Here is a 12,608-nt window from a genome sequence, read left to right on the forward strand (position 1 = left end):
AGGGAGAAAACACCAACGATTTTGTTTCCTTGCCTTAGCAGTTAATTTAATTTTTTTTCACAGAATTCAGGAATTATATTCGACAGCTGCCATTCCTTTAGAAACTCTGTTTCTTCAATTTCTGGCGGGAAAAGTTAACTTCTCGAAACTGAGTTTTCCCGCTTTTGGAATATTTCCCCTTCCCGGTTTTCCCGCCATGTGGACGAACTTCGAGGGGACACGATGATTACGCCATCATCACATTTCATATTTCATTCTTCACTCGCGCTCCGAAGTTCAAGCTGGCATGATGACACGAAAACTATATCGGAATAATGATTGAAAAATGTGAACATTTGAAAAAATTGTTTTATAAACAAAAAATTATTGAACGTCCACTATGGAGGTTGTGATTTTTTGGATCTACGTTGCGTCCTTTTTGGTAAGTCGAAAAAATGTTCACTGTCATTTCCTGTATCTTCCTCAACTCTATATTTTTTTTACAAATTCTGCAATCATATGTGCAGTCATATGTCATTCAAAATAATGATCGGAAATTTTGTAATTTTCAATTGGGAAGCATGCTATTACTATTGTACCTGTCAATGCATACATTTTTACTTTTCAAGATATTAAATATTCAAAAATTATGCGTACTATGTAAATTTTGTGATAGCTTTCAAGGTTATTATTACTGATAAGACCGAAACGAATTCAAGTGCATGATGACGTTATCGACTTTTCTATTACGTGATACGATTTATTTTTTTTTCTTGAAAAATATAGTTTTTTATAAAATTGATTGTATTCTACAACATTTTTTTGTTGAAATATAATTCTTGTCGTATTGTCAGTTTTTTGAATATATAGTAACATGAAAATTATCATTATGCAAAATGATGAAAATGTTGTGTATCAACTTTTCCATTGGTCTGATACGCTGAAAGGAAAAAAATAACATTGTTCATAATATGTCAAGAATATTTTCTGGGCAACTGGATGCAACTGTTGTTTTTTTATTTGTTCCAAGGACTTATTTGCAGTCAGTCTTTTTATTCCATTGATGTCCGCGCGTCTCAGAGAATTGGGAGCATCACATTTTCTAATGGGTTGCATGACTTCTGTTTATGCTTTGACACAATTGGTCAGTGGACCAGTAATTGTAAGTTGTGTTTTTTTTTTAATTGCAGCAAATGCGATCGATTCGTGTGAATTATTCTAATTACATTTTGTTTTTGTTTGTGAAAGAAATTAAATTTTCTCATTTTTAAAAAGATTTTTGCATTTTCGGACACTTTTTTCATACTTCCAGGGCAGCTGGAGTGACAGAATAGGAAGACAACAAATTTTATTTTTTAGTCTCATTTCAGTGAGTTGTTGTTACACTGCATTGGGTTTGATTGATTCGCTGGTGCTCATATTATGTTTTAGAGCTATTTTAGGTACTGAACAAAAACAATTCTCCTTTCTTGAAAATATTTAATAGCCTAAGATAAAAAATTGTACTGGGAAAACAATGAATTCATTTGTTCTGGAAATTAGGAATCTTCAAACATACGCAAGTACTTATTAGAACCATCATCACTGACAGAGTTCCAGGAGATCAGCAGACTTTGGTATTTGGTTATTTGAAAGCTGTAGCTGGTGTAAGTTTTACCATTGGTCCAGCTATTGGTGGAAATTTGGCGGAGCTCGAGAATGGCTTCAGTTACATTTGCTATATTGTTGGAGTTTTTTTTCTCCTCAATGCTGGTTGGTACACAAAATAAACTTCCCAACGATATTGAAATCCAAAAATAGACAGAGCTGCATGGAATCCTGACAAACTCATACAGAAAAAAGTAGAATAACATGTTAGAAGAAAATTGAACAGAACAAGAACATTGATTGAAAAAATTTAAACAAAAACAACTAAAAAGGAATATTTACTGATGCTCGATAGAAAATGAAAAAAAAAAAAAAAAAATAGAAAATGAAAAAGATAAAGATCTTCATTGTTAATACTCAGATGAATTATCCATGTTTCAGCTGTGGTATATTTTTTTCTAAACGATTTACCAACGCCAAAATCCTCCATGAATTCTACGGCAACAAGGGAGGCAGAAAAAAGAAAACAAGAGGGTTCAATAATGCAAGCAATTCGTGACTTGGCATCAGTAGATTGGCCGATATATTGGGATATATTTGCATTGAAATTTTTAATGGATTTTTCCACTGGTGCCTTCCACAACAACTACAGTTTGAAATTGCGAGAGAGATTTGATTTGACACCAAAAGCTGCAGGCTACACGATATCGTTACAGAGTTTTGTAGGTGTATTAGCCGGTCTCATGGTTGATAAAGTGAATCAAAGATTTTATAAACAAGATCATTTCTACACTGAGCGAAATCTCCATGGTTACACCCTAATGGTCATCGCTTATTTGGGAATTGCAGCCTCCCAACACATCAGTATTTTTATGGTTTGGTCCATGCTCCTCAGATCCATTCACATGTTCTTGCGAATAGTCATGACAGAAATGACCATAAGACGGTGTCCGCCGAGTCAAAAAGGCTCTATTATTGGATCGAGTAACAGTATTTCGAATATTGCTCGTTTAATGACGCCTTTGATCACTGGCTACATCGAAGATCTATGGGGCCCAAACAGCTCCAATTTGCTTGCAGCTGCTGCTGCAACTTTCGGCTTGCTTGTTCCAATGACCTTTCGTCACCAACAACAAAAAATCAGTTAATGGATACTTCGGACTCATAGACACCATTCCTTTTAATTGTGATATTACAATTTTAAATGTACAATTGTTCATAGGATTCATAGGTCTTTGTAGAAATAAATTATGTTGAAAAATCTTCCATAAAAGAATTTTTCAACTCGATTCACATGATTGTTATGATATTTGTTGGAAATTAATGAAAAACAATATTTTGTAATATTATTGTTACATTCTGAACTTCTGTTTGAAACTTTGAAAGGCGGTAGAATGTATTAGGTTTATGTATACTATGTTTTTCAATTATATTAAAGGAGTTTTATTGAGAATTATCCATCCCTAATTATTAATACAATTGGACAAATTTACAAATGTATACAAGGTTATTAACTTCTGTACAATCAACATTACTCGTTTCCTTGAGCTAATGATAAGGTTTTAGTAACAAACGAACCATTTTTTCATTCCTTTCTACTGACGCTGTTTCGATGCCATTTCTTCAAACTTTTTCTGTGCAGCTTCCATCGCTAATAATTCTTCTTGATCTTTTTTTGCATTAAATTCTTGTATGAAGTTTTGCCACATTATTCGATCTTCCATCTTTTCTGGAGGAAAATATTCACGACGCGTCTTTATTACCCAATCTTCAAAATTCTCAGGTTGATTGAACCAGTGGAAAATGACCACTGGAAAGGCTATGTATATCGCCATTCTGGCAATCTCCAAATGCCAAGTTCCCATCTTTAATAAAAATGTGTTTTTCAAACAACTTATGATATTGCAATTGAAATAGACAAGGAAAATGGCTTTGTGATGGTACAGCAAAAGAGGCTTTCATAGTGATTCAATGACTGAAAAATTGAACGACTCTTTACATCAAAGTTTTTGGTAAAAATGAAGCCTAATGCTGAAGATTTATGGAGAAAAACACGAATTTTTGGATGCCATCGTTATAAAAATATTTAATGATCAAAAAGAAAGTATAATTCTGCAAAGTAATGGAATTTATTTAATTATAGTAGAAAGAAGTCGTTTGGATTTGACGTTTGTCTTACCGCGATTTATTGCAGTTGTCAACTATTCCTAATTTAGCAAAAAAATTTGCTCAAATCAATGATTGAAAGTTACGAGCGTTACGAGAATGAGAGGTTACATTCATATAACAAAAAACACCATTGCGCTGGAGTCAGTTTATTGGTAAGAGTGCATCGAGCTTCATAAAAAGGTCGGTGACAGCGCTGGACGTCAGTTTAGTACGATTGGCCGTCGTAAGAGGACAGTACGTTGATGTTTCAACAACAAGTTTCAACTATGGTCGCTATCACTGATTTCGAAATTTAGTTTAGTTCTATATATGATGCAGTTTAAAACAAACTGGCAACTCGCGTGTTCGTTTTTTCCATCATAAAAATGTCATTAAATAATCGGGCTTCAAGATATCGTGAATATTTTCCGTATCAATAAAAAATGTTCAATTGACAAAAACACTGAAGTAGTCGCTTTCCTACCAAATTCCGTTTTGGATCGAGCATCGAATCGATGGGAAGAAGATTGCATTCAATTTACGAGTTTGCAAATATCCGAGTCTAAATATCTCGAAAGAAGAATCGCGTAGGTGGGAGAGTTGTTGGTTCCAAGAGAACATGTTTGTCGAAAAAGTTCCACGATATTTCGCGTGTAGTGCAAACGTACATAAATATATAGGTAGACATCGTGAATCTAATTTACTTGGGTTTCCATGTCCGAATTCTCGTGCTCTCGATTCCGAGATGTGTTATCGTGATAATGAGGGCGTGCGTCTTTTCGTGTACGTATAGCTGAAAAACTGATGCACTTTGCTGAACGAAAAAAAAATTCTTCCCCATAAAATTTTTTTTTCTATTCTTGCAGATATCGATTGGTGTACACGGAAAAACAAAATTTCATCTGATGCTCTTCGAAGGAGTAAACATAAGGTAATATATATAAACGTATATTTTGTGAAAATATTGCGAATGGAAAAAGCGTTGGCATACTATGAGATAAGTAGGGATGAAGGTTTTTTAACATTTTGTTCACTTGGTTTTGTATACATAGCGTTTTATATAAATTATGGAGTGCTAAATTACGTATATTTTTGCTATTTTCTTTCTCTATCTTTGCTAACAGTGCCGCACGTGCTAGACTGATCTGCGCCCTTTTTATATCTCTCCCCTTAGTCTTTCTCTTTTTCTCGGAAATAAACACAAGCTAGGGAGAAAATAGCGTACACCAGGAAAAGGAAAAGTCTTAATAATTCAGTGCTTCTTAATAGTCCAGCCGTACTCGCTGAATTTCCACGAGAAACTTCGATGCTTCAAGTACTCGTACGTGTATAGCGAGCATGTAATGCCTTTTTATGTTTATGTGTATGTACAGAAAGAGAATTAAGGGGCGGTTCTATATAATTCAGTATGATATAAACGATGAAACGTACTTTACACTTGTATTTTCAATCCTCTACCAAAACGATTATAAATCAATTTTCTTGGGATAACTCACAACCCTCACAACTTTTCGCTCGCACATTCATTTTGTTGCATCGTAAAAAAAGACGTCCGTAACAATATGTCCATTTTGTCGTCGATGTCAAGAGTATACTTTCGTACGAGGTACGAGGCGTTCCGTTCTAAATCAATCGAATGGACGGACGAATTATTTTGACAACAAAATGAGGCTGAATAATGATGGCATAAAAAATGAATTTTCAGCATTTTCAATAGTAATGAAATCCAGCGCTCGAGAAGTTTGTCTCAAAATTGAAAATCGAAAACATGAAAAATTCTTTCGGTTTCGTTCCCCCTCCGCGTGCACGTGCCAAGGCGAAAAATTGTGTTGAAGTAATCGAAGCAGGTGAAATTACCAGAATTTTTTTACACCCCTCGACTCTGATGCTGCGACTTCGCAGCCTTTTTTACTTCTGTTTAGTTTTTTTATTTATCTTTCACGAAGCACGTGCGGCTCGTATACACGCGGACATTGAACGTGGGCATCGGTTCCGTGTCTCGTTTCTTCGTCCTCGTTCCTCTTATTCTCGTCTCTCGTGTGCGAGCGCGCCACTTTCCTTTATTTTTTCCCCCTTCCTTAATACGGGGAAAAAAAGCACAACATAACAGCAGCAGCCGCGAGCACGTACGTGTACATGTGTGATGCGGATGAGGAGAAACAAAAAATAAGTGAACATCAAAATAATATCACACCAAATAATAAAATTGTACGCCAGTTTAAGAACGATTTCGAACCAATTCGTTTGCTTTTGTGTTATTATAATAATTTACATAAAAAACAAGCAACTGAAGTGTTATTTTTCTTTTTTTTTGTGACAAAACATCGATAATGATAAAATTCATAATAATAATAGGATCGAACGCATTTCTATGGTTTTGTGGTTTGTATGCGAAAGCGATCGGGACACACAAGCACGCAGAGGCGTTTCTTGACAACTTGACACGTGAGGCGCGCGCGACACATAAACTTGCCACTCGTCTCGTCTCTCATCGCGTTGTGAGGTGTCGACGAGACAATCGTATATATACTTACGTTTATGGACGTATGTCGTAGACAATCTTCAAACGTCCTGTGCACAATGGTGCATCATGATTGCTCGTTATTTACGCGCTTAGTACACACTTTGTGTTTGTGTGTCTACCTACGTTTATGGATATTTAGTGCGCTCCTTTGAATCGACAGCTCTTCATACTTCCTGTTGCATCAAATACTTCATTCATTTTTATATTAAATTGTCTCAAATTTGGGGGGAATGTAATCCCGAAAAATGACCGTCAAGCTTATCGAGTCGTCATCTGAAATAATTTTTTTCGAATATCGAAACGAGAACGACTCGGAGTTGTCAGAGAAAAAAATCTTCATTCGAGGTAATCCGATTTTTTCTTCATTTTGTTCTATTTCAAATTCGAATAAGAGATCGATGATTAATTGATTAAAAAAAAAGTGGTGAAATATTCGGATGAAGCTCGTTCATGGTTGAAAACACACACGCTTCATGCGAAGCAGTTCCAGTCTGAAAAAATAAAATTCACATATTTCACAGGTCGCGATTGACTGTGCGATGTTGCACTGATATTTTACGAGAGCTTTAAATTTTTAACGTTTCGGTTTATACGCACGCAACTATCGATTTTGAGATTAAGGATCTTGCAGCGATCCGAGGTTCTTCCTTTTCTGCAGAAACCCACAAAATTTGCGTTCAGAAATCAGTATCTCCGTCTTGTTTGCGAGTCCGCAATACACACGGAAGCATTCCTACGTTATTTCATATCCCATTCGACCTTTTCCATCCGATTTTTGTCACACTTTGAATTTTTCAGTTGTTTTCATACTTCTGCACTTCTTTGAGTGTACAAATCTCGTGATTTTGTTTCTCCAAGATTTGATTAATTTCTTGTTAGATATTGAGCTCGTTTCTGAATCACGTGAGTGTGTTTTATCGTCGTATTCGTTGATTTTGCGAGCCGAGCACTCGAGAGCTCTATACATGCAGGTCGATTGATTTACAATGGGCGGAGGTGTGGCGGAATCCGACACCCAATATCATGCCGATGGTCAGAGTACGCGTGAAGCGATCGCGGAGAGGGAGAGAGTTTGTGGAGAGAAGCGTGCTCTCGCGTGGACAATTATCGTTCCAAACAAAGGATATGGGGGAGGATATTTATATATATGCATGTGCTCTTTCGCATCCCACGTAAAATGTACAGTAAATCGTAAGTAGTACAATAGTTGGCGATAAGGTAATAAATATCAGCCACTGTGTACAGCCAAAACAAAACTACAATATTGCAAAAAACGTTCCTCCCTTTCTTCCGTTATTATTACGACGGGCGTTCTTGTTGTATCGACCTGTCAAAAAATTTCGGAATCTCAGAAAAACGAGGAAAGAGTAAACGTACGTGTTTCAACTTTGTTTCCCATGCAGCATTTATTCCTGCTATTTTGCTTTTATTGAGCAACATTTCGCAATCGATTATTGCATCGTGAATTTTTCGCAGGAATTGTGCTTTTTTTTTTTCAACGCAGTTTTTCGTGAGGTACGTCTTTAAGGGGGCGGTTTTTTATCAGGGATTTTTTGCGTCGAGGTTTTTTGGGCACTTTCTTTTAGGGGAGGGGCGAACAAAGCAACTTTTTGACAGCATATTTATGCACTTTTTTCGATTCGTAGGGGTGGGTGGTTTTTTTTTATCAATATCAGTGATTTCTTGAAGAATTCGTTGCTCGACGAGGTCTTTGAAGGGAGTCCAATACGTTTTACCTACACTCCGGCTGAAAAACAATGGATGATCGGATTCCAAGTTATCGGATCCCGACTGCTCGTGAAATATTTCCCTGAGAATTCTCCGCAGGAATCGAAACTTCATAATCAACTGTCGAGACCTGCAAAGTCATGAGGTTACTCGATTAAACTTTCGTTGGAGTGATTTTAAGTTCGTTTCGCCGGTTGTAAGGAATATCAAAATTATTAATTATTTTGCATTTGATACCCAAAGCCGTATTTTTAGGCCCCAAAATACATACTTTTTCGTCTAGTGTTTGCCTTCGTCATTAAAACTCGAAAAACTCAAAACTTTGACTTTATTGATTGAAAAACATAATTTCGTTGCATTCTAACGATGCAAGTTTTAAAATAATTCAAAAATATCTAAAGTTTCGTAGTATGGTTTAAATTATGCACAGCGATGGGCGTGCGGTCGGTCTACGGTAGTCTCTCAAGTCAAGCAAGCAGCCTTGGGCAAGGCCAATACTTGGAGGGGTGCCAATCGCTCAGCGAGAAACAATTTTTCTCAGTTTTCATGGACCCAACGACCACCGACCCAGAAAAAGGGTGGTCACCCGCAGGGGCCAGATTTTACACGGTCACTCTTTTCCATCAAGTAAAATTTAATGTGGCCAAATCTTTAGCAGCGTCTCATAATATAATGGGAGCAGGAAATACGTGGCAATGGAATTAAGTGATGAAACGAAGTTGTAAAAAGCCTGGCGGCGGATTTTTCAAACGAATGTCAAATCAATGTTTCTCAGACTCGATTTTCCAATTTAATCAATCGAAAGATAATTATCGAAAATTCGTGTACGTCAAAATATACTTGCCTGAAGTTGGTGCCGTGGTTTTAGATCTCGATTCGTGTTACGCGTGCGGATCGATAGTCTCGAAATTTCGTTCACTCGAGTATAGAAGCCCGCAGAATAAGAAAGTCAGAAAAATTAGAACCGATAAAATTTTACAGAGTTTTATATAGCGAGGATATGGTGAGGAATTTTTCAATAATTTTCAAACTATTTAGCCACCGATTACAAACGGCGCACAGTATTTTTTCAATCTTCCAATTTTTCGTTCCTCGAAATCTAAACTAAATCTAATGTGGATAGCAAAAAGTGATGCACGCCAGAACTACATTTCGTTTTGTTTTCGAGAATCATTCGTCATGTCAGACTAGCACTTATCGACAAGTGGAAATGTATCCTAAATCACAAATTTTCACTCTCAACATACTAAATTCGTAAACATAGCTATTTTTCAGGGTTACGAACATTCCAAGTGACTAGAAACATCTTTTACTATGCTTACAGAGAAAAAGACTCTCGAGTCTTCTGAATAAAGGGTACGAGCATCGGTCTTTTTACTATGGCGGATAGAACAATTCTTATTCTTCGAATTTTAATGCTACAATACAGTCCGTATACACTGTCCCCGAGATGCTGTATTCCTGGTACTTTCCTCCACAATTTTCGGCCTCACAATTTCGCAGGTTCGGTGCTCTCGTTTTTATTTGCGTTCGGTCAAAGTAAAGTATCGTATATGCGGTATGCATAAAGTAATATAATAATGCAGGGTATTGAGTGTGCGTTACAAAGGCGGATAGGAGGTGAAGCGAGGATATATCGAGATAGGAAAGCGAACCTCTTTACGCAGCTGACGCGTCGCTCGTCCCCTCGTATTAAGATTCTCACTCGCGTGGGCTTTTCCAAGGAAGAATAAGAAGGGAGAGAAAGAAAGAAAGAAAGAAAGAGAAACTCGTGCGTGGGCCAACACCCGCACGTATAACATACGCCCTATCTATACACAACAAAGCGTAGTAATGTATCCGCATCGTCATTTCGAGCTCGCACGCAACTGGAGAAATCACCGAGGTAACGGGTTATCACTTACAAACGCATATCTATAAACATGCATTGGTGCTTATGAGACCGATCATTCAATTACACGTTCTCTGTACATGGCAGCCAATTTATTCAGTCGTAGCAATGGTTTCTCTTCGTTTTTCTCGTCTACAAGCTTTTTCTTCGCGGGTTCAGTCGAATGGAAGTTTTTCTATCCAAAATCCTTCTTCTCGAAATGGTTCCAATTATTCCCGCTCAAATTTAGCTTTTAGGGTTAACATCGACGAACGATCGTATAGCGTTTTTAATAACATTGTTTCGATATTTAGGCACTTTTTTGTGTTTCAAGGTGTCAACGCCGTCGTACTCTTGGAGAATACCGATTTAAGCGGTTTCCGAGCTTTTCTCGTGTCTCCGAGTGCTTTCATGGACCAGATGTTTGCACGACAAAATCTGAATATCGGTGAACAATTTTTCTCATTGCCCGCTGACTCGAGCATGAAAAAGTCGGCGGCGATAGGATTCTGGTCCACCGGAGCGAAATGTGGTTTTCTGTGCTAATTACTCATCGTTTTAGGATTTTTTATAATTCTCTCTTGTTCCGTGCGGATACCTCGAACCGAAATGGCGGGCGATGAAATTTTAGGGATTTCGGTTAGCTTATTTTTGGCTCTCCATCATTGTTTATTCGTCATTGCCGCGGTGGATCGTTGGCCATGAATTATTAGTTTTTATGTTTTATCAACAGGAAGACTGCATTTTTAAAATGATTAGAGATTATTTTGCCCATATAAAGATATATTTATTAAATTATTATTCGATTTTGAAATCGGATGAAAGGATATACGGAGAATGAAAAAATATCGGAATATCTTAAGCCACCGATGCTGTGATTCGATTCGAAACGTGACGTACGCGGACAATTTTTTACTCCGGGCATCCCCTGTAGGATTAATTTTAATCGGATATTTCCAATTTCGCGGCTAATTCTCGTTCTTCCATTCTTCTTCTTCTTCTTCCTTTCCTTCTTTGTTTTCTCGAACGTGACACGTAACTCGGACTCCATAGTTCCCCGGTGTCTCTCCTTTTTCCTTCGGCACGGGCGGAGCTTTTTCGTTTTTTCGTTTTCTCTTTTTAAATTCATTTTTATCCAACGGTCTTGGAGCTTTTTCTCATTCGCGTATTTTTTTTGGTCCTGCCGCGTGTTTTATTACGTCTTTTTTACGTAGCTTTTTTCGTTCCTTCTAATTCTCGTAGAATTCTGAGCGAATGGCTCGGGGAAGACGACGCCCTCTCGCGATGGAAAATCCCACGAGAACGACGAAATTTCCGGTTTACCGGGAGCCAGCACCGCCCCCGCCGCGTCTCTTCGCGTCTCCCGATCCACTGGCTCGCGTTCGCGTATCTAATAATTGATTTTTAACGAGAGCGAGAGAGAGAGAGAGAGGTGACGACGCTGATGACGACGTCGACGACGACGATGGCGACGGTTACCGGCCTCGTCCTGATGCTTTTCCTGGCTCCAGCTGTCGAGTAACACGCTCGTGTATATATTTTTCTCCGTCTCCGCCGCCCTCCCTCTATTCTCCTTTTTTTCAATCGACATTTTTCGTCTCGCTCAATCTTCTTCGAGAGCGTTCTCTGTGCCTATCGCGTATTTCGTGTACAGTGGTAACCGCTAAAATATCACTCGACTGCGAATCTACTGAGAACGTAATTAGCTGCGGGGAAGCGCTCTGGCGGAGATAAAAGTCGATGATTCTAGTCGCCGATTCCATTAGGCACGAATCGCCTGAGACGATTTTTCTTCCGACTCGAATTGGATTAGAAAAAACTCGACAATTATTTATCTTTAAACGTGCTGCGCTGGAAAATCGAGCTCGTGTCTTCGGATACGCTTCGATCTTTTTGCCCCCTCTTGCTCGCTTTTTTCTTTTCCATTGCCACGTGCATCCACCGATATTCCAAGGACGCGGAGAGAAAAATAGGCAGGCAGAGAAAAAACGTGACGTATATATCCATGAAGCGGCGTGCGAAAAGGAAATGGAAGGATGGAAAAAGCTCTGATGGATGCTGCTGGCTCAAGTGCATTGCACGGAGAATCCTATAGACGCGAAAAACTCTTTCCGCGCAAAAAGAGCGAGACTCGCTCTCTCTCGGTTATCGTCCGAGAGCTTTGCTAGTGTACACTCATCCGTGAAGGGAGGAGGCTTCGGAGCCACGGCCGAGGAGAACCCCGGAAAGAGTCATCTCTGTAGCGGTGCGCGGTTTCAACAGCCGTGCGATTCGTGCTGGATAAATTTGAAATTGGAAACCCCTCCGGGTTCGGTCCTCAGGACCCCACGAAATTAATTGAAGTCTGAGTGCCGCGAGAACGAGGGAGGAGAGCGAGAGAGGAACATTGCTGAGATAAATATTTCCACGCTTATCGAATTACATGCGTACGCGTGCATATTTACATTCGGTATTTTAAAAAACTAATATTTTCGTTAGCGACTACTCGTTCGGCTCTCGATCAGGCATTTATTTTTCAATTTTTTCTCCACTCGTGGAATTCTCGTGTAGCAACATTACCGAGATGCTGAAAATTATTGTTTTCGTAATATTTTGCTCTGATGAGGAATATCGAGGAAAAAGGATTTTTATGAAAAATCATTTCATTTCAAATTAGCAGATTTATTTCATCGCCAACATCGTCGTTCACGTTTATTTAGAACCTTCGAAGCTTTATCCGAAACGTTGACCCTTCGTGGTCACAGGTCCGGGGAAAACGCGCTGGTTACGCGG

At 38.4% G+C, this 12,608-nt stretch overlaps 1 protein-coding gene and 1 long non-coding RNA gene across 2 annotated transcripts in view; both read left to right on the forward strand.

Moving 5' to 3' along the window:
- Nucleotides 1-244: 244 nt before the first annotated feature.
- LOC122408328 (major facilitator superfamily domain-containing protein 9-like) lies at nucleotides 245-3,019 on the forward strand. Its single transcript, XM_043415044.1, has 5 exons — nucleotides 245-421; nucleotides 1,010-1,141; nucleotides 1,292-1,421; nucleotides 1,522-1,731; nucleotides 2,008-3,019. Exons 1-5 carry the CDS (start codon nucleotides 380-382, stop codon nucleotides 2,712-2,714), a joined length of 1,221 nt encoding a protein of 406 aa, XP_043270979.1. The 5' UTR covers nucleotides 245-379; the 3' UTR covers nucleotides 2,715-3,019.
- Nucleotides 3,020-3,628: 609 nt separating this feature from the next.
- Nucleotides 3,629-12,608, forward strand: part of LOC122408335 (uncharacterized) — an 89,480-nt gene continuing 80,500 nt past the window's right edge. The window contains exons 1-2 of the long non-coding RNA XR_006260458.1: nucleotides 3,629-4,497; nucleotides 4,581-4,645. This is a non-coding gene — a long non-coding RNA (uncharacterized lncRNA). The remainder of the gene's footprint in view (nucleotides 4,498-4,580; nucleotides 4,646-12,608) is intronic.

This window comes from Venturia canescens, chromosome 3, assembly GCF_019457755.1.
Source record: "Venturia canescens isolate UGA chromosome 3, ASM1945775v1, whole genome shotgun sequence".
NCBI lineage: Eukaryota > Metazoa > Arthropoda > Insecta > Hymenoptera > Ichneumonidae > Venturia > Venturia canescens.

Excerpts from the sequence above, each read along its gene's own strand:
- LOC122408328 (XM_043415044.1), top strand. The coding sequence starts at position 380 with ATGGAGGTTGTGATTTTTTGGATCTACGTTGCGTCCTTTTTG. Across the intron at positions 422-1,009 it reads TCTACGTTGCGTCCTTTTTG|GACTTATTTGCAGTCAGTCT; the intron begins GTAAGTCGAAAA and ends ATTTGTTCCAAG. Across the intron at positions 1,142-1,291 it reads TGGTCAGTGGACCAGTAATT|GGCAGCTGGAGTGACAGAAT; the intron begins GTAAGTTGTGTT and ends TCATACTTCCAG.